Source organism: Buteo buteo, chromosome 27 (genome assembly GCF_964188355.1).
Source record: "Buteo buteo chromosome 27, bButBut1.hap1.1, whole genome shotgun sequence".
Taxonomy (NCBI): Eukaryota; Metazoa; Chordata; class Aves; order Accipitriformes; family Accipitridae; genus Buteo; species Buteo buteo.
This window is the reverse complement of record NC_134197.1, coordinates 8551785-8575757: the sequence shown is the minus strand read 5'-3', so window position 1 is coordinate 8575757 and position 23973 is coordinate 8551785. Positions and strand designations below refer to the sequence as shown.

General features: G+C 36.2%; 1 protein-coding gene across 2 annotated transcripts in view; it reads left to right on the top strand.

Moving 5' to 3' along the window:
• Positions 1-23892, top strand: part of CYTH3 (cytohesin 3) — a 53027-nt gene extending 29135 nt beyond the window's left edge. For both annotated transcript variants that reach the window (XM_075058936.1, XM_075058935.1), the window contains 9 exons: positions 3147-3265; positions 7060-7140; positions 9198-9310; positions 10831-10979; positions 11775-11886; positions 19176-19252; positions 19334-19405; positions 19538-19692; positions 20327-23892. In XM_075058936.1, coding sequence (XP_074915037.1) covers positions 3147-3265; positions 7060-7140; positions 9198-9310; positions 10831-10979; positions 11775-11886; positions 19176-19252; positions 19334-19405; positions 19538-19692; positions 20327-20399 — 951 coding nt within the window. In that variant the 3' untranslated portion in view covers positions 20400-23892. The remainder of the gene's footprint in view (positions 1-3146; positions 3266-7059; positions 7141-9197; positions 9311-10830; positions 10980-11774; positions 11887-19175; positions 19253-19333; positions 19406-19537; positions 19693-20326) is intronic.
• Positions 23893-23973: the final 81 nt, after the last annotated feature.

Below are 23973 nucleotides of genomic sequence, written 5' to 3'. Positions count from 1 at the left end.
CCCAAATATCCCGATAGTTTGCTGTTGTCCTCTAGCTCTTTCACGTCCTAGAAGTTTGTGGCAAAGTTACAGGATGATGTCAGATACTTTCATTCCAGTGTTAACTATTTTTTGTTACGGTTCTTGTTGGGTGAAATTATTTCTATAAATAGATGCTGTGGCCACATTGCTACTGTAACATAATTTAAATATGGTAAGCAGACTTACAGTAGTAATTTCTTAATAATGTCTATGAATCAGTGGTGGCCTGCAGTAGCTGGCTGCTCTAAAGCTACATCATCTTGTTGTTTGCAGCTGCTACTTTAAATTGCAGGCAGCTAAAATATATGTCCTTCTAATGTTGAGAGAACTAACTTGGGGTCATTGCAAAAGGGATGTTTTTCATTCATAAATGGGAGAGAAGATGGTCTCCTGAGTTAGGAATGTGAAAGAACTGGGGTAATAATACATATGCTCAATCCCCCAAGTTTTCTTCTTTAAAACCAAATAGCAGAGTTCTAATGTCTTCATATTAGCAGAAACACAGTGAGGTAATTTTCTTTTACCATTTATATTTGAAGACCTTTACATATTCTAGTGTGTAACCTATATGCAGAGCAATTCTCTCTGCCCCCACCCAGAAAATCCTCATTCAAAATAGCTGTGTTTAACACAGTTACGTGATGTAATGCCACATACCTTGCTGTTTGGATTTGGTTAGCTAGTGTGGGAAGGGCTATAATGGTAAAGTTTGTAAAACATTTCAGCAGTCCCTGTGCAGAGAACATAAAGCTGCGCTTGAAGTTCTTGGCACTGGAAGTCAGTACTGCCTGTGTTAGGCCCAGAAAATGAATTCTCTGTGACAAAGGCAGGGTTTAAATAACAGCAAAATTTGTAATTAAGTTACTGTAAAAGCTATGAAATTCAAAGCAGATTCCATTGCACTGATTTAAAAAAACCCTGCGCAACATTTTTAGTGAATACTGAATATTTCTGTAGCCGTGAATTTTGTGTGGGGACGTCAAACTAGTACAGCTGTCTTCCATCTCCTATCAGTCTACAGAAAGAAAATTTGCATCAAGACAAAAGATAGCGTAGGAGTTGATGGGGATTTGGCTGACCTATTTTACCATTTATTCCAGACGCTGGAGTTGTTGTCGCAGACAAATTCCCTTTCCTGTCTATTTGACTTCTGGTTCTTTAACATCTTAAGAATAAAAAAAAAACCCAAACAAAACAAACCAAAAAACCATAAACAGGAAAAAAGAAAATCCAGAAAAAGGAAAATTAAATTGATTTTTGTAGCATGTTATAGTATCTGCTTCTTTGCACAGAAATTTGTTTTCCATGCTTCTAGTCATGTCCATTATCTTTTTCAGTAACTTGTACAACTTCTAAAAAACTATGCTGGTCAGTCTGTTTACACAAAGTGTGAATAATATGGTCCAGGTGTTGAACAAGGGTATCTGCAACTGCTGTTTCTGATGTTTGTTAGAAGGAAGGTTCTCTGTTGGTTGACAGAGCTGAGGAAGCTTTTTAAATAACTTGGTACGGGAAAAAAACATTATGTTTCATAGTCAAATTAATTTTTTGTACAAATAGTTATCAAATAAGCTTTGAAGGGATCATTTCTGATGAAAGCTCAGTTATTTCTGCTTCAAGATAAAACAGATGCATTCTTTGCAACGAAATCATGTCTGTTCTGAAATGACTTATAAAAAAGTTAAGTTGTCAGAGTCAGAATACCAGCCTGTCATTGAAATTAAGTTTTCAGATGATGATAAAATTTTTTTAAGAGAATTACATTCCAGAATTTTTAAAAAGGTTCAAGCCCTTTAACATCACAGTTCATTTTCTTTGTTAAATTAGGTCAGAACATTGACTTTTTTGTCAGGCAGGTAATGATTTCATTATAAAAAACCAGAATCAACCAAACAGAGGGATAATTACTTTTTTGAATGTTACTGCAGGGCCTTCTATGCTATATAAAAAATAATGGAAGTTTTCTCAGTTGTAATGAAATAAAAAAGAAATATATTCCATTTGCAGGAATTGAAAAACTTCTAATATTTCTGAAATTATGGAATATTCTAGTAGGAAAGATTTGGAATAATTTATTAAGCTCTTCTGTACATATTTGGAATCCAAGACATTAAGGTTACTTACCGCTGCCATTCCTACTTTTCACTAGCATGCTGTTAACAGTTTTATGAAATCAGCAGGAATAACAACATCTTTGTTGGGGTGTGTGGTGGGGAAAAAAAGAGCGCTATCTCTTCATGACCTGCTGAGTGTTGGAATAACATCCCTTCCATCCTTTATGTAATCTTTATATAACTCTTAGTCTCCTTTCTTTACCGCTTTGCAGAAAGTTCTATGGGCATCCCTAGAGTGTGCCAGTTATAGGGCCAGTAATTTATGGAGGCATAGGAGTCCAGGGGCTTGATCAAGTACCCACTGAGGGACAGGGTAAGACTTTCCTGGCTTTGATAGAAGCTCTGTGGTAGAAGCTTGACTGGTTCATAAAAAGCCCTTTGTGAATAGTCTAGCTCAAGTCCTTTGTGAATAGTTTAGTTCCAGCACAACCAGAAGTCACTGGTAATCCCAGTGTCAGCATAAACTCTTTTAAACCGGTTTCAGTACCTTCAGCCGTGACTTCTACTGCAAGTAGTGGCTTGATGTATTGGGTTGCAGTTTGTAGGTTGTAACAGATGCTTTATTTTGTGTCATGGTGGTAATTAAGTTATTCCTACGTACCTCTTCATCATATGATTTTACAGATTATGTCTCTGCAGACATTTATGCAGTATTGTGAACAGGCTAACTCACCCATTAACTCCAAAGAGCAACATGGAATCATTATTCAATTAATATTTGCTATTTCCATTGTTGAGGGATTCAAACTGCCACCCTGTACTTCTAGCCTTAAAAATGTGTTCTCATTTTAATCTTTAAACCAGTACTAAATATTGCTTATCTAACTGAAAAACATTTGTTTACCATTTCATTTAAAAAAATTTAAAAAATCTGTAGGCTAATGTAATACTTAATGTACTATCTATATGTCTGTGTCAGTATATTAATACCAAATATTATGAGTGGTATTTACATAAATGCTTGTGGAAGAAAACATAACATTCCTTTTCCTCTGGAATTGCTCTTCCTAGGGAATACAGTTTCTGATAGAAAATGACCTCCTGCAGAACACTGCAGAAGACATTGCACAGTTCCTTTATAAAGGAGAAGGATTAAATAAAACGGTAATTGGAGATTACCTCGGTGAAAGGTAAAATAAAGATACTGAAACTTTGTTCTTGAGTTTGCAAAGCATGCTTAAGGGTTTTGGTAGTTACCTTCCCCTTCACAGGCTGCGTGAGAGAGCTACTCTACTACTCTGAGATCTATAAAAGCTACTGCGGGAAGTAAAACCACTATAGTATTGTGATAGGATTTTTTTTCTGTTAGGTGGTTGTTCTTTTTAAATGGGTACGTTGTGGAATGATATTTAATTTATTGTAACTTACTATTTTGAGAAAATACCCTTAAATTTGGCTATAGTGGAGAATTTAATACCATAAACTTTTGGAATGTCTGAGAGTTGTATTGCAACAGTTCTGGTAACTCTTGATACTGTGCCCAGACAAGGAGTGATTACAATCACTAATAATTGGATAGTAAAGAAATTACTTATTAAAATGCGTAGTTCCTGGGACAATAGTTATAAGCAGGTTTTAGTGTTGTCTCCTTCCTGCACAGAGTTCCCATTAGTAAGTAGGCGTCTCAAAGGGCAGCCGCACCGCATCTTTATCAGTCCTAGTACGATAAACATGCAACGTGCATATTTATGCATACTGTTGCAAAACACAATCAAAATGCAAATTACTTCCATTGCTGTGCAACCCAGGAATTGATTTCGAAAAAGGCAGCAGAAAGAGACAGAAGTGAAGAGTGGGTTGGAGTATGTGTATCTACATGCTTGCACATGTTCTGGTTCAGATGCCAGTTATGGAGGTTTAAAAGTTGACTCATTTAGGATATACTCCGGTAGTGATATGTTCTGGCAGATCCCTTTTGAGGCACCCGTAATATGTTTACAGCATCAGCAGCTTAGTCTGTGCTCAGAAATTTCCTCCTGACTTTAATAGGTTTAATGGAAGTTTTCATGGTAATATGTATGTTTTGAAAATAGATCTTTGCTATGAAGTTTCTGTACAGTGTATGTAGACATTTCAACAATTTTTATACGACAGCATTATGTTGTTTCTCTTCAATATTTGGGCAATCAGTATTATAAAATCACTTATATGTTAATGTCCATAATTGCAAAACTGTAACAAAGCTTGTATAAGGCAGTCTGTGTTTGTTTTTGAGAGCTGCATTCTACCGTGGTATTGCCTTCTGAAATAGTTCTAGTTTTACTAGCCCTATTGCCAGAACCCCTGTACTCATGCAGAAAGGTCTTACCAATATGTCCAGTTGTCAGTAATATTCGTGTGACTATTTATGGTTCACATTCAAAATTAAAAAATTTATTGCTCCTCCTTTTGCATCCCTGGCAGGGATGCTGCTGGGCAGCACTGTGGTCTAATCTGAAAAAAACTGCAACGTTTCTTAATATTGAGTATGTATAGAGATAAATATGCAGTTCAATTATATCTTCTGAATTTTTCAAGACTTAAATACAGACAAACGTAGTGGTCATACTGAATAGCAAATTTGATCAGGAAGTTTTCTATAAATCTATCAACTGGATAATATCTTAGGAGAACTGAAAAAAATTAACATACTGCTCTATTTTGCCACAAGGCTGAAACAACCTATCCATTTTAAGGAGCAGTTGAAGTCAAAAGGAAATTTAAAATTATTTTTTGTTTTAAAAGGAGCTTTTGTTTAATGTATCCAGTCAGTCTACTTGAATTGTTTTTTGCATGTTTCTTCATTTCTGTGAAGGGTATAATTATTAATATGGTAATGGGAAAGCAAATGGTATTTCTGTCTTATTTTTTTTTTCTTCACTTAATATGAATTAGTAGTGGGAGGTGGAGATGAAGAGATGACAATCTGATTTTCAGGAATGTGTATGGACACTTCAAGGTAGTCAGGTCTGGAATGGGGAATTAGTTCATCATACTCCTCTGAACTGCAACATGAATTTCCTAGAATCCTAATAATTTTTATTCATGTTCCTCTGAAAACAATGTATTAGGCCTTTAGGTCCTCGGGTAAAATAAATACCCTGGGATAAAATAAAATGTGATAATTGAGGTGGTCTTAAGCTGCCAGTTTTGCTTTTTGAATACCTCAGAAACAGGCTATTAAGTGATTTGTGCTGTGCAAATGACAGTGCATATTATAGATGAGTTTTTGTGGAATTATATACTGTCTTTTATCAAGGCATTTGGAGTCTGAGGACTCTGGCACTCCCTCTCAGGGGCCCATCATGAATTACTTCTGCATTCTAGCTAACTATAGCTGAAGACAAGACCAGGATAGTCAACAGTGTGAGATATTTGTATAACATTCTGCCATGAAGAGATACGTTTTAAATTATTGACTTCTATAGTGTTACAGCACTCAACAAACTGAAAAAAGTGAATGGTTTATGGAACGAGATAATACCTAAAAATGTACAGTAAATAAGGGATGAATTACATCCTGTGAAAGATATAAGATTTCTTTATATGTGGGTAAGTCTTCATTTATTTTTTTAAGTGGCTTCCTAGACCTTTTGTGATCTTTGGGTTGGGTCTTTGGAGCTGTACCCAGCACAAGTATCACTATTAATCCAGTCTACATTAAAACCTAGAGGAGCAAAAATTAGAGTGTAAGGCTAATATTTGTTCTGAACTATTGCAGCTTTACATACATATAAGCAAAATCAATATTTGGCTTAGAGTAACAAAGTACCTCTATTGACTGCTCTCTTTTATTATACTATTATGCCACTTCACTGCACTGTAAAGTAGTCACACAGTTGAATTGTGCATTACTAGATTTCATGAGAATTGCTTCATTTTGCCTGACAGAGCCGATGTGTTTTTCTGTAAACAGTATAGGCACATCCTAATGAATGAATGGTTAGTTTTAAGGTATTCACTTGTGAGTGTTACAGGTTAGTCTGACTATGCAGTTAATCAGTAATGCAACAGATAATTCTTGGTAGGTGCACACCTTTTGGTTTTCGGGTGGAGGCTGATATGCAACATTCTGTCTTGGTGATGTATTTAAAGCACACCCTGAGGATTATAAACCTTTACGCTTCTGGCATATGAACTCAGTGATGGTGTAGACTAAATTCTGTCTGCATCCAAATAGTTTTGTGCTCATTAATGTTTAAATGTTACTTTTGCATTTAAACACCTTTGTATCAAACAAAGAGTAATTTGGCTCCTGATTTACATAGCAATATAAAAGATAGGTGAGAGGCAGCCTGTTCAAAACCTATTCTGATTTTAGTAAACTCTTACTGTAACGATTTTTGAGAATGGAGTAAGAATATACTATGTACTAAGTAGCTCTTTTAAAAAACTGTTCTTTTTCTTAGGTACAACCAGTTGAAGCATTTCTATTCCTCATCTTTGTTCATAAATTAATATACTGCTTTAATATTTTTCTGTTCTTAGAGGAAAAAATGGGATAATTTGTTTTTCATGTGTTGTATGGCTAAAGAAATTAATCTTACGTTAGCCATTGTTTTAAGAGTTCATGACACAATTTCTTCAAAAGACTTTTTACTGGATAAGGTTATTGGGTATCATCCCATATCAAGGCAGGTACAGTAATAAAAAGCAAGCAAAGAAGACCAGGCCATTTTCAGGTGATTTAAATAAGCAGTGCTAAAATCGGTTCAAGTGTACTGGCTCTTGCTAACCTACCTTTTTAAGGCCAGCAAAAACGGGCAAAATACTAGTGTTAAATATTAAAATACCTCTCAAATAATTGTGTAAACTATTTCTGATTACTTGATTTGATCAGTATGATCATTTATTGCCTTACTTATTCTTGAAAGCAAACAGAGATCACTAATAAGCCTTTAAGTTCAGAATTGTAATTGTCGATTTCCATTTTTGTCTTTCATAGAGATGAATTTAATATTAAAGTTCTTCAGGCTTTCGTTGAACTCCATGAGTTCGCTGATCTCAATCTTGTACAAGCCTTAAGGTGAGTAAATTCCTTCTTTTTTTTTTTTTTTTTTTGACCTGGGCTTCCTTTATCAAATTGCACATTTGTATGAGTCACTGTGTTGATTTATTCGTCAGAAAGCTGATCTACAGCTCGGCACAATTATACGCATTACTGTGCAAGTTAGCAGACAGCTCTGATTTAACCCTTCCAGTTGCTTGTCTGTGTGCTGCTTTTGAAGGTGAAAACTTTTAATTATTTCAGACAGATACAAACAACTAAAACATAGCTGTAACTCTTTGGTGTGTCTGCCATATGTGGACCGATGAAGATCTGTTTTATATCTTAGCACAGAGATTGGTAAAAAACCAAACCAACCCCTAACCCAAGCAAATAAATCATTTTCTTTGCTGCTGTCTTCTTTCTCCTTTCCTTCCACCTCAACTTGGTCCTCTGGAATCCTGCTGATCATAATCAGTGATTATGTTCAATTACAAAGAGGTAAACTTAGAATCAAGTAATTTCCTCCTTCTTTCCTCAGACTTTCCCACTTGTCATGTAAAAGAAAGTGTAACATCTTAGTATAAGTTTTTGCCTTGCTGAGTGAACGAGTTCAGTTGATCTCTCTGGGATGCCAGGATACAGTGACCTTGTGAAGTCCTTCTCGTCTTGGTGGAAATCCATAATAGATCTAGCAAATTAAGTTGATTTAGACAGTTCTGCTAGTTTTGTTGCCACAAGTGGCTCCCTCCTGACAGCAGATAAACTGAAATGTCTGTGTGATCTTTGTCTCTGGTGCAGTGCCTTGTGATATGGAGTCAGAACAGCTTTGCTATGGTTGAGTGATGTGGTGATGATAACTTGAGCTGCCTGAGGCTGAGCTAAGGAGGCCTTTTCTCTGGCTGCTGAAGCTTGTCTGGGAGGCTTCATACTCCTATCTCTTTTACCCAATTGAACGTTAGGTTTGACTTTATTCTTCCTTAGCAGCTGCTACTATTAAATGTTTGTATTTTGGTAGCTTACAAAATTCGTGATCTGGGTTGGAACCTTGCATGAGGTGAGTAAAAGACAGTACATAGAGCTGACAAACTAAAGATGGCCTGTGATACTTTAATATAATGTCCTAAAATGAAAACTGATGAAGATAGGAATAAATGGTTATTATTTTGGCACCCAGCTTACAGGGAATATTGAGAACTTGTTTTGCATGGCAGAGCATGTAACTTTGCTGGTTTAGATCCTGTTTTTAATTTTGCTAAGAAAGAAAAAAAGAAATGATTAAATTCATTGGACCTTTTTAGCGCTACGGTGTGCCAAAAGTAAGTTTATGAAGACTTCTGTCCTGTATGCATTCCAGTGTACCTATGTGTAGATATAGTGAGTTCTGAATGTAAAAACTCTATTTCAGTTCATGCTGCTAAACAGGAGCACAGCTCTCCTGCATCTACTACAAAATTACTGAGGTTGTATCATGAGTCTTTATTTTTAAGATCTGGGTCTGATTCTTGTAGGGTGAACTTACACTAGACAGGCAGCACCTCTCTAAGCACTGGGGTTTTTCTTGTTGTTGATGCTATTTTTTAAATGTTTGAGGAGTTCAAGTAAAGATGTTAAGTGTTTTTCTATTCCTTGCTTCTCTCCCTTACCAGAAATATTTTATGTAATGCGTCTTTTTATATTGTAAGTAACATCTAGCTGAGTGTTTATTGCTTTTAGTAGCCAGGAAACCCAGGGAGGATTGAACTGATTGTTTCCCCATAGCATTCTCATGGCAAAAATGGGATGCATACAGAAAATTGTTTACTAGTCTGGAAAAAAGAGAGACTTTCAGAATATGAACTGCCATATTATCTTGCCTGATAGCATGCAGTGTTGCTGGCTGAATTACTGGGCTAGCCATCTGTGCATGTTGCTTTATAATAGCTCCTGACTTGTGTGTTGAGAGATTGAGAACATATTTCTAGGACATTTTATATAGACATTGCTGGTTGGGTTTTTCATTTGTTTTGGTTTTTGTTTTGTTTCTGATTATTAGTAATACATGCTTAATATATAAGTATTGGAATGAGTCTAACAACTCTTCTTCCCTTCTGTAGGCAGTTTCTGTGGAGCTTCAGACTCCCAGGAGAGGCTCAAAAAATTGATCGTATGATGGAAGCTTTTGCTTCACGCTATTGCCTTTGTAACCCAGGAGTCTTCCAGTCTACAGGTTAGTCACAGGAAACAACAGGAGTGCTTAAGTATGTGTGTGTATATGTGTGTGTGTGGTGGTTGGGGTTTTTTTGTTTGTTTTTTTTTTTTGTTTGGTTGGTTTTTTTGTGGATCATATATGTTCTTCTACATCTGATGCAAGGAGACAATGGCCAGTTTGAAAGTTCAGGATAAAATAATATGTGAAATGAGAAATTTCTGAGAACTGAGAAAATGCAACTGTCTAATCCTACACTTTGTTTCCAGGAGGTGCAACCTTATGGTCAGAATGCATTTCCATTTATAAAACTTCAGCATTAATATATACCTAAGCCAATTACAGTATAAAACACACATTTGGAAATGTCACCAAAGATTTTGGCTAGGAATTGGAAAAGTAAGATTCTCAGGGGCTTAAAGGCAGAAGAGACCAATAGGTTGGGTAGTGTTATCTGTCAGTCATAAGGACTTTACATCTCAGTATCTCTCTATCAAGTCCACCTGTATATGGCTATAGTATATTGTCTAGAAAGTCATCCTTTTTTGTTACGAAGACTGTATCCTTTCTCTTTAGCAGTCTGCTCAGCAATAATTTATCTCAGTTAGAAATGCATCTCAGTTTTCTGTTCAATTACTTGGTTTAGAATTACTCAAGTCATAAAAGCTAATAAAACTTTGTGATACTGCACAGAACGCCCTAGCATTCTGGCATTGTTTGTCTGTTTAGTTACAAACACACATAGCTTGCTGTTGATCCCTTAGTTTGAGGACCAAATAGGCTAGGAAAAGGTTAGTGTAAAGCAGGTCTTCAACAGCTAGAGAGGAAGATAATACTTACTGACAAGAAAATGCTGAAGGTGCAAACACATTTTTCCTCTGTGCAGCAGAGAGGTTTCCATCCCGCTTTTTCTTACATAGGATCTTGTACTTGAATTCTGGGAGAATTTACTGTAATCACAACCATGTCAAGAGGCATGATAAGATATTCTTTGTCATCTTTTGATATTATTCGGGGGTACTAGCCACCTTGTGTGTGCCAAGAAATTGAGTCAATGTCATTTTCATTCTGTTTAAATGCAGTTCAAATATTATTTTGAAGAGACTGTTTTTTCTCTTTGGAGAAAGCTTTAACAGTACTTTGAGTAGGAGTCTGATTGACCAAATTTGTTACAGGATCTACCAATATGATCTAGACAAAATCTGTGTGCAGAGAACTTTTTGCCCAACAACACTTCAGTGTTTCAAGTGAAATGCTAATTTAGGGTGATAGCAGTGATTTTTAAGAGTTGGAAAAAATTTTTTGATTCTCTTGTACTGTTTTTCCTCATACTGGCTTTTAATTTGAATTGTTACATATTTTTTCTTCTTAGGCTTACTTCAACAGTTTAAAGAAAGATTTGAGACATTGGTTCCCATGTATAGTGTTGAGGATTTTTTGACTACCTGCTGCTTTATCAATCTAAATGAGCTATATATTCATTTTACAGGTTTGTGCCACAGCACACAGGAAGATGAATAATTTTTCAAATCTTATTTCAGATACATGCTATGTGCTTTCATTTGCGATCATTATGTTAAATACCAGTCTGCACAACCACAATGTAAGAGATAAACCAACAGTAGAGAGGTTTATTTCTATGAATCGTGGAATTAATGAAGGTGGAGACCTTCCAGAAGAATTACTACGGGTAAGTTAGACTGGGTAAGACAAGGCATTGCTTTGTGTTTTTAATAGGAAACTTAGAACTGTGTACAACAAATTTTTCAAGGGAAAGTAATAAGAACGTTTTCTACCATCCATAACCATACAGGTAGCGGAAAGAAGCATTTTCTGATACTCACAGCTGCTTTGAGCTAGTTCTCCCTATATTCAATCTTTCATTGAGGAGAGGAGATTCCAGAGAATACACTCTGTATATCTTTCAGTAATTTGCTGATGGCAAAATTCTTGTGGAATTGCCGCCTTATGAAAAGAAAGTGGTATTTCTGGATAAATCAGAGAAACATGGAAAAAATAGTAAAAAGCGTTGTTTCATTATTCCCTCTCATTTCCTTCCATGTGTCTTATGGAACCTCCTCCTGTCCCTTGAGATATCAGTAAAAATACTTATTTCTCTAAGACAGTGTGATAGTCTGAAACCGTTTTCTGAAAACCCAGGTTAATTTGGCAAAACTGGTACTAAATGAGACCTTAAGCTGAAACCTTTGAAATACTGAATGCTGAAGTTAAAGAAAAAATGTCTTTGCTAGGAGTTCTTTTAAAATCTGTAAAAAGAGAGACACTTGTTTATAGATGAAGTAGTTTAAAATCAAACTTAATCAAAGTCGTAAACAACGATTGAGAAGGAATGGTCCAGGATTTTATGGACAGTATTTCCTATGCTTTGTATACAAATAGTCTGAGAAGCAGTAAGATGTCCTCATTGCATTCTCTGTTAGACATTTATTAATGAGGTCTTTTTCCTTTTTTTTTATTCTTCTAGAATTTATATGAAAGTATTAAGAATGAGCCGTTTAAAATTCCAGAGGATGATGGAAATGATCTAACGCATACATTTTTTAATCCAGATAGAGAAGGTTGGCTGCTGAAATTAGGTTAGTTATAAGGGCAGTTTTGCTGCTATATGTTTATTTGTTGTTAACATGTTTGCTGCTTCTGTGTCTATCTGCTTTCTTGTGAAGGTAATAGGATTAACTTTGTAATTTGTATTTAAAAATGTATGAACCAAAATAAGTAACTCCTTTACATCTGAAGGTTGTTACTTCTTATTTTACATATCCAAATTAGCAATTTTGTTTCAAACTTTGGAGTTTTATTTCTGATACATAAGAAATAAAAACTCAGCAACAAAAAGGAAACGCGGTATGGTATTTACCACATGCTGTGACTGATAAATAACAACTGAATCTCCATAAGGTCATTTCAGAATACTGTGTGATATTTCAACACAGTTTTCTGTGTACAAAAAAGAAGGATTCCTCTTCAAATAGTAATTTTTGTATGTCTTTATTTTTCCATATTATTTGTGAGTTTCTCTTGGTTTGGTTTTGGCTATGATTTTTTTAATGAGTGGTTTAAATGTGCCTTCTTGTTTTCCTTATGGCCTATGACCTATCACCTTTCTGTTCTGTGACTGGCTGTCTCTGCTTATTCTGCATTAGGAGGTACGTATCTGATTGCTTTCCAGTCCCCTCTTCTTCAGTTGCTCATTGTTTTATTTTCTTCCTCCTTCCTCCTGTTTTTTTTCTTTTTTCTTTTTTCTTTTTTTTTTTTTAATCAGATTTATTCTAGCATTTTGCTTTTTCACTTAGTGTCACTAACAGTATCATCAGTGGTACTCTGAAAGACTGGCATGTCAGTGTCTAGCTCACATGCGAATGTGTTCTGCAAAAGAAGATGGTGTTTACATGTAAAGCAGAAAAATAAACATGACTGTTCAGCATACTTTTCTCGTTCACTGAAGAACATAACAAGGGAGGAATAATTTCTCCTGAGAGAAAATGACGTCTTATTCTTGTGATGAAGTTCCAGAGTGATTTTGTTACTTGTACATCAATTATGTTAAATTATTGAAAGATTGATTACATTTGAACTACACATTTATAAAAGCTGTTCTTTTTCCTGCTTATTTTCCTTTTTAAATAACATATTTAACTTACTTAACAGAATCTTAAATGAGCACCAAATTTAGGGTTGCAGAAACCTCTGGTAATTTGCAGTCTTCTAGCACTGCAAGATGGCCTCATTTACAGACTCTTTTAAAGTTGATGGGATTCACTTTTTCACTTGGGCTTAGGGATTTCTTTTTCTATGTAAAAGAGACTGAAATTTTATTTTAACATTTGTTTTTTGATGAAATAAACCTCTTTTATATAAAACACCAGTGCACACTCCAATAGAGCCAGTTGTTGGTCACTTTAATGTATAACTGCTTGTTAAAGTAGAAGGAACTTTGCACTTGGAGAATGGTGACAAAAGTGTGAGAAGAGATGTGTGCTGGGGGGTGCACGTGGTGGTGAGTATGGTGAAAGTAGAGCTTGGTTAGAGCCATGGGTCCGCTCTGCTGATTGCACCTGGAAATTAGCGGTCATGCTAGTGCTGGAAGGAAGTAGATGTGAAAAGGAAGCATTTGGAATTCATTCACATGCTCTCCGATGTCTTGTTCTGACCTCTGCGCTACAGAAGCTATAGAGCTCTCTGTCTTTCTAACTACCAAAAAGCAAAGCTCTTGCTTTTTGACGTGCGTTGGCTCAGCTGGCACAATTTCAAAGATGACTTTGCAGCTTTTCTCCGTTTGTAGCATGAGGCAATAGCTATCTCAACAGAAAAGGCTTTCAAGATGATGTAGATAAAATGTGCTTTCTGGAGAAGAGGTTGGGTGTAAGCCCATGTTGTGCATATTTCTCTTTCTGTTGCCAGTACTCTCTCATATACTTATACACAAACCGAGTGCAAGCAAGAGTGTGAGTGTGTGTAGAGGAGTAACAACATCCCTTGTGGAAGAAACCATCAATAAAAGACACATAAGAGATCAAATAAAAAAAATAGAGGAACAAAGAAATGAAAGAAAAAAGGTGACAAAGTCAGTGAGAGCTGCCAGGTACTTCTGCACAATCCATCTCTGGCTCTGGTGCAAGGTCAATAAAACCAATTTTTTATTATGTACAATGTAGACGAGAGACAGTGGACAGAAAACCCAATAGTAAAAGCATGTGTGAAACAGAAGGGTGTTGCACATAACACTCCCACTGCATGGGGGTTATTTGAATAAAGAAATGAAACATGTCCAGAAGCCTCCAGTGAATCAGCCTGTAAATGCATGAAGCTATGCTTCGGGAAAGACTGCATTTTCTTCAGCAGACACGGACTAGGTACAGACAAATCCATTTTGCTAGTTTAGATGCATTGACCAGAAATAAGCCTGGCAATCTTTTTCTTTTTTTTTTTTTTTTTTTTTTTTTAAATTTTCTTTCTCTTCTTTCTTTCTTTCCTCTCCCTTGAGTTTCTTATTTGCTAGGAGGCTTAAACTGTATGTTGAGAGTGCTGTCTCGATCCACATTGTTTGCATTTTTACAGTCCTTTCTGCTGGGAAACACTTACTGTGAAATGGGTATGGTTTCCTTCAGTTCTGGAAGATGCTGATATTAAAAGTTTCAGTATTGTTGAAATGCTAAGGAGGCTCTATTCCTGCATGAGGGTTTAAGTGCTCAGTTGTGATAATATTTAAAAGTTGAAATAGGAAGTTTTATATAAAACTATGACTAAGACAACTCACAAACCCTGAGTATATCAAGACAGTATTTTGTATTTGGTATTTCTTTTAGTCAAGCTCATCCCATTTATCTGCTTGTGCCCCTCTTTTTAGTATTCCAGCTCACCGTATTGATTATCCTCTGGGCAGGAGATGGATATCGTGAAACTTTCATATATTGTAAAATTCATTTGTGCTAAAGACTACCCTAGCTCTCTAGCCTGGCATTGGGTTTTAGAAAGCTGAGAGCGTGCAAAATGCTTTTGGAGACTTTGCTGTTCTGAATTGTTCAGAGGTGACTTTGTGTAAGTCTGAGTGCCAAACCTGGCAGCCAGACAGAAATTCTGGGTTTATCTATCTAGACTCAGCTGGTGCCTTTATATAGACATCTTTATCTTGGTAAACCTAAATTATCATTCAGTTCTACATTGTTTGAAGCATGGTGCAATAAAAATGAATGCTACGAGTAAAAACTGAAAGCTGCTGAGTGCTAATGAGTCCTCCCTTAAAGCAGCTTGAGACGTTATAAGCTTTTAGATTTTTCTGTGTCATAATTATTAGTGATGTCGGTACCATGAAATTTTCTGCCATCCACTTTAAGTTATTTTGAAATTGTTGTCTGTGCTCTCTGTCCTAATGCCCAAGTTACAATCATTTTGCACAGGGAGGAGTTTCCTTGCCTAAAACAGCTTTTTCTGGCAAATAGCTTGGTTTGCGTAATATTTTCTTCTAGTTAGAGGGAAACTGTGACATTATTCCACCAAACTGGAGAGGAAATTATTTGAGCCAGACACATGATCGTGTTAATTTTTTTCTGCTAGTCAGGCAGTTACTGAGAGCTTGGAGATTGTCCAGAAGCTTTGTGTCTGGGCCCGTCCTGCCAGCGGTGCTTATTCCAGCGCATCTGTCCTTGAGAGGATGTTGTTTCTCTTCTCTAATCTGGGGTGACAGAATAGTGGTGGTTGATCAGGAAACTGGCACCTTCCGGTACCTGCTTGGCTCTTGTGGTAACTGATGCTCTTCTAGGTTGAGGCAGTTAATGTTGCAGTCAAGGGAAGCTTCTTTTTCAAAGAAACACGAACTTTGATTCAGTCATCTGTGTAACTGTACAGTTCCTGAGTCTGTTCTGCCTAGTGGTATCTAAATGAACTGAGAAGAAAAAAAAAAAACATTCTTGACCTGTGCGTCTCTTGTTCCCCTCTAAAACTTTATATAAATGTGCTGAAGATTTGGGTAGAATTTTCTAACTTGAGATATGTTGCTGCCTTTAGTCTTAAGGCCTTTTTTAATTTTGAAATTGGTGTATCCTAAGTCACTGTCAGCTGTTTTTCCCTTGAGTATAGGTGGTTTCTTTTACCTTGTTCTCTAGTTTGTACTTTGCCCAGAGTTGAAAAAATAATCCTATGTTGGGTTACATAGGTGAAGAGGGTTTTTATTCCTCTTTCTGTACATTTTGCCTTGTTGTGGCCTTTCCTTGTAGCTTCTTTAGATTTTCACCTACAAGATACCATGCTGCTTTACTTTGTTGAGATGTCTTTGCATTTTAGTTCATCAGCTAGGTCTTTCAGAAGTACGTGACATATCTCTCCATTTCTGTAAATGTTTATGGATTCATACTCTGATTTTCTTGATCCTCTTCTGCTAACTTAATTCCTTCGAGCGCTAATCTTTTTAAAAGGCTAGGAGCTGGAATAAGATACGAAGTATGGTACTAAACCCTTTGTTGTTGTTTTGTGAGCCTACAGCAATCTTGGCCAAGGAAAAGAATGTTCTGTTATCACGAGTTCTTACCCATTAATCTTGCATGCAGTGTTTACAGGCCGCAAAGCCTTATCAGCCAGCTGCTTTGGTTTCAGCCCATTGTAAAGGCATATTAAATGCATGTTATATGGTGACCCCTGCAAACTTGATGAGTACAGATTAGATTGCCTTTCAAGCTTTATTAGAGTTTCTGTGCTGTTTAACAGCTGCAACTAAGTAATGGGGTGGGGAGACAGAGACTTATAGGTGAGAATAGTTCCTTATCCCACCAAAAAAATCCTGCCTTGCTGCTTTTTTTCTGGAAGAGCAACTCATAGCTTGGTGGAGCAGGGACTTAGGATCTCTTTCCACAACTCATGTGAGTGCTGTAACCCGGTAAACTACTGGCTGTTCTAGGGAGAAGGGAGCAGCAAGAGGGATGTTGTTGGAAATGTTTAATATTCTTTCTGGCTTCAACATCAGTACTATTCTGGAGCTGGGAAATGTTTCATGACAAAAGCTTCATCAAAACTGCAGCATGATTACAAAAGGTTTCAGGTTTGAGAAATCTGGCTTTTTCCAAAGAGAGGGGATGTTGTCAGGAAAAATTTCAGCACACTTGACTGTCATCTACTACTTGGCACTTTGTACTGTTCTAGGAGGTGTGTGTTTTTAAGTCTGGTGTTTCTGCCTTAAATTATAAGCAGGCCTTCTTTTAATACATGTTTATTACCTGATTATTTTTTTATTGTGTTTTGACATGATATCATAGTTTATGAGAAACACCTTTGTTCAGTTTAAGTTGCCTCTGTGATAGTAACCTATTTGCCTGTTTTTTTTCATCCTCTCTCCTGATGAATTGTTTTTCTACTAGAACTGGTCAAGGAATGACATTAGATGCTAGCTGTTGTTACCTGTTAGCCTGAAAAACGTGGTGATGATTTTGCGCTGTAAAAATGTTAAATGATGTTAACCTGTTAACCTTAGAGAGCAGAACTTAAAGTCACAGCAATGAACTTTGGGTTATATGAAAAACAATGTCATGTTATGGCAATAGCAAGGACTGCCCTGGCAGTCATCTTGACTCTGCTGCTGCTTATTCATTGATCTGGAAATGAGTCAACTTAAAGTTTGTCATTATTCCATTCCTAGCCCAAATACTTCCTGATACTTGAACAAGCTCTCAGTCAAGATGATGGGAATTTTTCTAGTGACTTACGTGCCAATTTGAATGTTTCTACAATGCTTTATTTAAGGATCTGTCACAGTGGTTGTACTAAAATGCCACCACTTCTTCCCTCACTGTCTCCAGTTCACTCAACCATTCATTCTGTCACGGCTTCTGCATCTTGCACTATTTTGCCTTCTCTTATTTCACCGCACCTGCTTGCAGATTAAATTTTTCTTAAGATATGTGTGTGTAGTGGAAACATAAAGTTTGAGTACATTGAACTTTGTGGTGTGTTAGCACTGGGTTGTGTGGGTCATGAAACCAAGCAAAAGGAAGACACGACATGCAATGTACTAGGTCTGCAATGCAAACAGGTAGTAGGCTGGTATCAAGAAACTCATTATATTCCTAGAATTGTCGTTTAATTTAATATGATTTGGATTTCTTTATTAAACAAAATCCCAGCTATCTCAAGTAGAACAAAAAGATGAAAAAATTATGCTCCTGTCTTAGATTTAGTTATATGACTTGGATTAAATTGGGCATCTTGTGTGTATTAATGGTGCTCTTTTATGCATGGGTGTTCAATAGCAAGATCAACTATTTTGAAATGTTGGGTTCATGAGATTAAATCACTGCTGAATGAATGATGCACAGGTGGTGACATAATCCTCAAGTCAGATAACTATGGTGGACCTAAGCCTGTATATTAATAACACATGAGTGCTTTATCTACAGTTGTCTTTCCTGGAAATGAGTTTTAAAAATAATGTAATTGTGGAATGCTAGATATGTTCTGAAGTATCTGATGGCAGAAAACCAGCAGAAAGGCCCAAGACAATAATGTTTGTTTCTAAAAGGAACTGTTCTTTACAGTGTGACATTAGCAGGTGTAAGAAAGAGGAGCTTGGTGGTTGCTGTTGTTTAAACTGTTAATGCAGGAAAATTTGGCATTTTTGGAGCAGTAGCTATTTCTGTCAGGTGTACTCAATGATATGTTAATATGTTTTTAAAATACTAAATGATGAAAAGGGACTAAAAATGGTACATTTTGGCATAGGATTTGCTCCTTATTGATGACAAATCATATTTGTTCTGCTAATAATGTTTATCAGCATCTCATGCACTTGATGTTAAATCTGAAAGTAGAGGTAGGTTCTTAATCATATGTATGGTCACGAGTGGAGTGAAAGGAAGGTGATAAAATGCCCTTAATTTTATCGATGGGACCCTTTCCTTGCACAAGACAGGCTGTGGAGAGGGTTGGTCCTGTTGCTGGAACCTAGTTACTGGTTTTGCTGGCGATTGGCCTTCCTTTGCTGTAGCAGCACTGACTGCATTTCTGAGGGCTGTGTAGTATTAATATTTTTGATGCAGTAAACAATTATGGTGGCATGGACAGAGGGAGCAGGTCTGACTGCTGAAGTATTGCATTCATTCTCTGTAAGAGAGGAGACGCTCACAGCTTTAGAGCATATGGGTTTTGTGGCTGGTTAACGACACCATAGTTAATGCTGTCTCGGGGGTTTGATCTTATTGATCTTTTTATGAGACTTACAGTAACATGTTCCTTTAACCTCAGCTCATCTGTGCCTCATCCATTTACAGTTAAGTAATTAAACCATATTTTGAAAAACAAGCAAACCTAAATTACTTTCTTACCCATTGTTGAAGCCTTGACAGCAACACACGTTTAATTCAGCCATACCTTTTGATTGTAGGGGGAAGAGTAAAAACGTGGAAACGGAGATGGTTTATTCTGACTGATAATTGCCTGTATTACTTTGAATACACAACAGTGAGTATATATTACAGTGAACGTCATTTGTAATCAAGGTGTTTAAGTGGCTAATAACGTGATATTTTCCTAATTTTTTAGGACAAAGAACCTAGAGGAATTATTCCATTAGAAAATCTTAGTATAAGAGAAGTTGAAGACCCTAGAAAACCAGTAAGATATTTTCATAATATCTTTTTTAATGAAGATAAGTAAACCATATAGAACTGAAACGTAGTGTTCAATGACGATGTTTGTCAGTTTTGTTTTGTCTTTTAAATTTATTTATTCATTTCTACCCTCCAGAACTGCTTTGAGCTCTATAACCCCAGTCATAAAGGTCAAGTAATTAAAGCATGTAAAACTGAAGCTGATGGTAGAGTGGTGGAAGGCAACCATGTAGTGTATAGAATATCTGCTCCCACCCCAGAAGAAAAGGAAGAGTGGATTAAATCTATCAAGTGAGTTTAAAGTCTTAAATGTCTTTCAGAAATGAAGTGTAAGCTCTTTTCAGAGTAAGATACTAAGAGAATTTGTATTCTAACTTGTTTAAAGAATTCTGATGCGGCAATGTCCTCTAAGATTAATGACAAACTACGTGGGGTTGATGGATCAAGATGCAAGTCTCCTGTTACTGTCTGGTCCTAAGGAAATAGTGCTACAAATGCAAATGAGGAAAATGTGGATTTAAAAAAAATTTTTTTTTTAAAAGAAAATGTAAAGCCTTGTGTGAATTGCCTTTAACCCTAATTTTATTAGATTCTTACTTCACCTAATAATTAACTTTAGTGATATGTATCTTAAGTATGTTCACAGTGCCGTTTTACACTTTCACAGCTTGACTTTATCTTGGAATTTTATAAAACAGACCCACACTTAAAGAAATAAATAATGGTCAAGATGAAGGTATGAAGTCCTAACAGATCACAACTGAATAACTTCTTTTTCTAAAGAAATATTTGTGATGCTTGGAAGTCAGCCATCCATTATCTTAAGAGCATGGATTCATCCACTGGGAAGAGAGAACAAAATAGTTTTAGTTTTCAAAAACAGATATTTGATAACCAAACTGATGATTCCTTTTTCCTCTTCTAGAGCAAGTATCAGCAGGGATCCCTTTTATGATATGCTGGCAACAAGGAAACGAAGAATTGCAAATAAGAAATAGAACATGATCAGCAACTTGTATACCTGCATCAACCTATAAATGAGCATACAGTTGAGTGATAATGTAAAAATTGGACAAAGTAAATGAAGACAATAACTGTAGCTTTTATATATATACACTTTACTATGGCATAAAAACTTGGCAAGACCTTTCAGGGTAAATAGTTTTTGGTATATAATTTGAAGTAAGCTTCAAATCCTAGAGGGTGATTATATTGGAACTTAGTTCAACTGAAAACATGGAAGCCTTGTTTTCACTTATATTAGTTACAACTCCAGTTTACTTGGGTTGGGAGGGAAGGAAGTCGAGGCTAATAGTAAAATGTCCTTTACCTGTTATTTGAGCGCGTTTCCCATGAAAGGAGGAGTGATTATAAGACTTTTATCTCTCACTAAAATGCAGCACCAAAAGTGGAGTACAGCATGACCTAGCACTTAGTTTTTCTGTAAGCAGAAAACCACAATCTCAGTATCAGTTTTCAAGTCTTGTGTGTTTCACAGTAAATGAACAGCCGAGTGCAGCTTTCCTTTAGGATTTGCTCTCCTACCTTTATGGAAATAGCTTTTCTTCTTCTTCAGAAATGCAACTCAGTGGTAGACTGGCAGCTATGTAGTTAACTAGTTGTGCCAAAGGGTTTGGTTGATATGCACTGACATATATGCAGGTCCCAACAGCAAAGGTTTGAGTCTGTAGACATGACACTAATTACAGATGTGGTTTGATTATTTGCCAGTAGGCTAAAACTCATTCCTGTCTGCTCATACACTCTCAATAAGCAGTAGGATTTAATGACTGGTTTAATCTGCTTTTTGTATAGTAAAATCCTTCTTATGTTTTAGATAAGTTGTAGTTTAATTAACCCTAAGTTACTACTAAAGGAGTAAGATGACAGGGCTCGCATGAGTTTAGGCTTTGCATGTGAAAACACCCCCAAATAATTTCGCATGCATTTAATGTGTTTAAAGGGAAAAACCAGGAAGGTGAAATCTTTCTCTAAGATACAGCCCTAGGTGGTTAAGCAAGCAGGATTCATTCCTTTGCTTGATAACAAACTTTGGACATACAGAAAAGTTCAGTATTTTTATTACATTCTTAAAGGCGATTTTTCAGATCTGTGCTTCAGCAGTTGAAATTGAAAAAATGAATAGACATCCTTATTTTTGCTTAAAAATTAAGATCTTACACATTGATTACCTAGTGCAACTAAACTCCCCCACAAGCATGTCTCTTTTTTCTTTTTTTTTTCTTTTTTTTTTTTTTCCCCCTGTAATTTGTGGAAGAACTTTCTGTGGTCCTACAGATAGTCTTTCAGTAATGCGTAAACTGCTACAGTGGATTTTACTACAATGCTTTTCTATTGATAGCGCACCTACCATTCTTAAGGTAAAGCCCCTAATTCCAGAATGGGGGCAAAAAGTGTTTTTTTTGGACCCTATTGCTTCTGTTAGTACTCAGCTTTTCACAAACTTGTTGAACCTGAGCCGTGCCTACTGTGCCAATGAATGCTTTGAGACCCAGTACTTTGTCAAGGTAGTTTTGCTTGTTGGAGTTACAGAAGTATCTCTGGATACATTATAGGGAAATGTGCTGCCCTTGCAAAACCACAGACTTACTAAGTTGATCTGTTTCAAACCTCCTTTTAAATGTAAGGGAGAGTCTGTTTCATTGTTCCGTCTTACTAATTTGCCTAGTTTTGCATGGGGTGTCAGCCTGTGAATGTTTTGCTTTACTGCATGTTTGCATGAAAGGCTGAGAGGAAAAGAACAAAGTAAACTTTTTTACACCTTAAATTTTCCCCAGTGTGTGGAATTGCAGTCTACTTGGACGAATGTTCAAATACGAGTACTTTCAAGGGAGTAAAACTCAACCAAAGGAGGTAGAATCCTTGAATAAGTATCACTGTGGAGACATCTTTGCTTAATGGAACACACTTAAACTCTTTACAGAAACTAATTAAGTTGTATGTCCTATGTTTGCAAAGCAGCGTGATTATAGAGCTGCTAACTTCACTTGTTTTGAGTCTTCTGTTCCGCAACATCAAGTTTTGTTTTCAAGCAATGCATACATACATCAGTTTTAGCTTTGGACAAGTAGATTTGTAATGCCAATAGTGATAAGCCAGAATCAGTGGTACTAATGAGCATAAAGGTGAAAAGCAGCAAAGAAAGTATTTCTGGAGAAATGTGAGATTACAAAAGCATTAATAGGCCATGAAGCACTTTTGTATCAATTCTTATCTTCCAAAATATCACCTTCAAGAAAATCTGTTTATTTAACCAGGTGAGGATGTCTGCCTATAAGCATGAAGGAAATGCCTTGAGAGTTCATTTGCTGTATTTAGTTTGAGGTTCTTATATCCAGCAGAAATAACTATTTAGAGTAACATGTAACTGAGGATATTATAGCAGGAAATATATTATTTCTTAGCATTAAAATGCGACATCTTAAACAGCTATTTGTGGTGCTCAATATATCTATTTAATTTACCAAAGCAAATGGAATAGCATTCTTGTGTGTGATAATATTTGATTTCAAATGTTCTTTGTAACAGTATTAACAGGGAGTGAAACTGGCCCAAAATTTCCACTGGCCACAAGGCCAGTAAAACAAAGTGGCTTGTGAAAATTTTGGCCAAATCAGGTACTATCCATGAGGGTGAAGAAAAATCTCTCAACCTTTCCTTTCTTATTGGGCTTCAAGTCCAGGGGTAGCTACTAAGACTAGCTGCTCGGTGGCCTAAAGCAGTATCTGTTATGGTTTGGCCATGCTGAGGAAAAGTCCTCTGGGGACAACAGACGTCTCCCTTCCTGTTGCACTGAAACTTGCGTAATTCTTCAGCTCTTTAACATTGCCCTTTACAACTACAGGGGGCAGCAGGAGCCAATACTGCTTCTGCCACGTGCATGGCTTTGCTCAGTGTCTAAACCATTTGGCCACTAACATCAGCCACGTTGCCAGTGCAATCTAGGGAGAGAACTGTATATAATACTTAAGCTCAGCTGGACTGACTTAAATTTTACAATATTCTGACAAAATAAGCTCTATGACACTTAACATTTTGAACTGTTTTAAACTGGTACAAAACTGAACCTTTGTAAACTGAGCAGCATTTATAATGCTTCATATATAAAAACAATGCATATTTTTTAAATTTATTACATATCTATGTAGATATGCTTGCTGGAAAAGCTAGGTCTGTTGTAGACCAAATGCTACAAATTAAGACTTGTGGCTTACCAGTTTCATTTCTATATTTTCTTGGAAAATGTTTCTAGCTAGAGTTTAAATATAAAATGTAAATACTGTACAGATATGTATTGATATAAGTATTACTTGATGTACACAAGTGATTTGCATGACAAATACTCTGTATCAATCATTGTTAAAAATGTGATGTTCTATGTAAATCCACTGCAATATTAATGTTTTCAGTTATCATTAAGACCTGTTGCTTAAATCTGGAGATTTTCTCAAAAATAAAGTGTGAAACTATGCTGTTGTATAGCTTCTCATTTACCAAGATATATGGGAAGCAATTGCTGTTTTTTCTTTTTTTTTAAGAGATTAAGGTTCA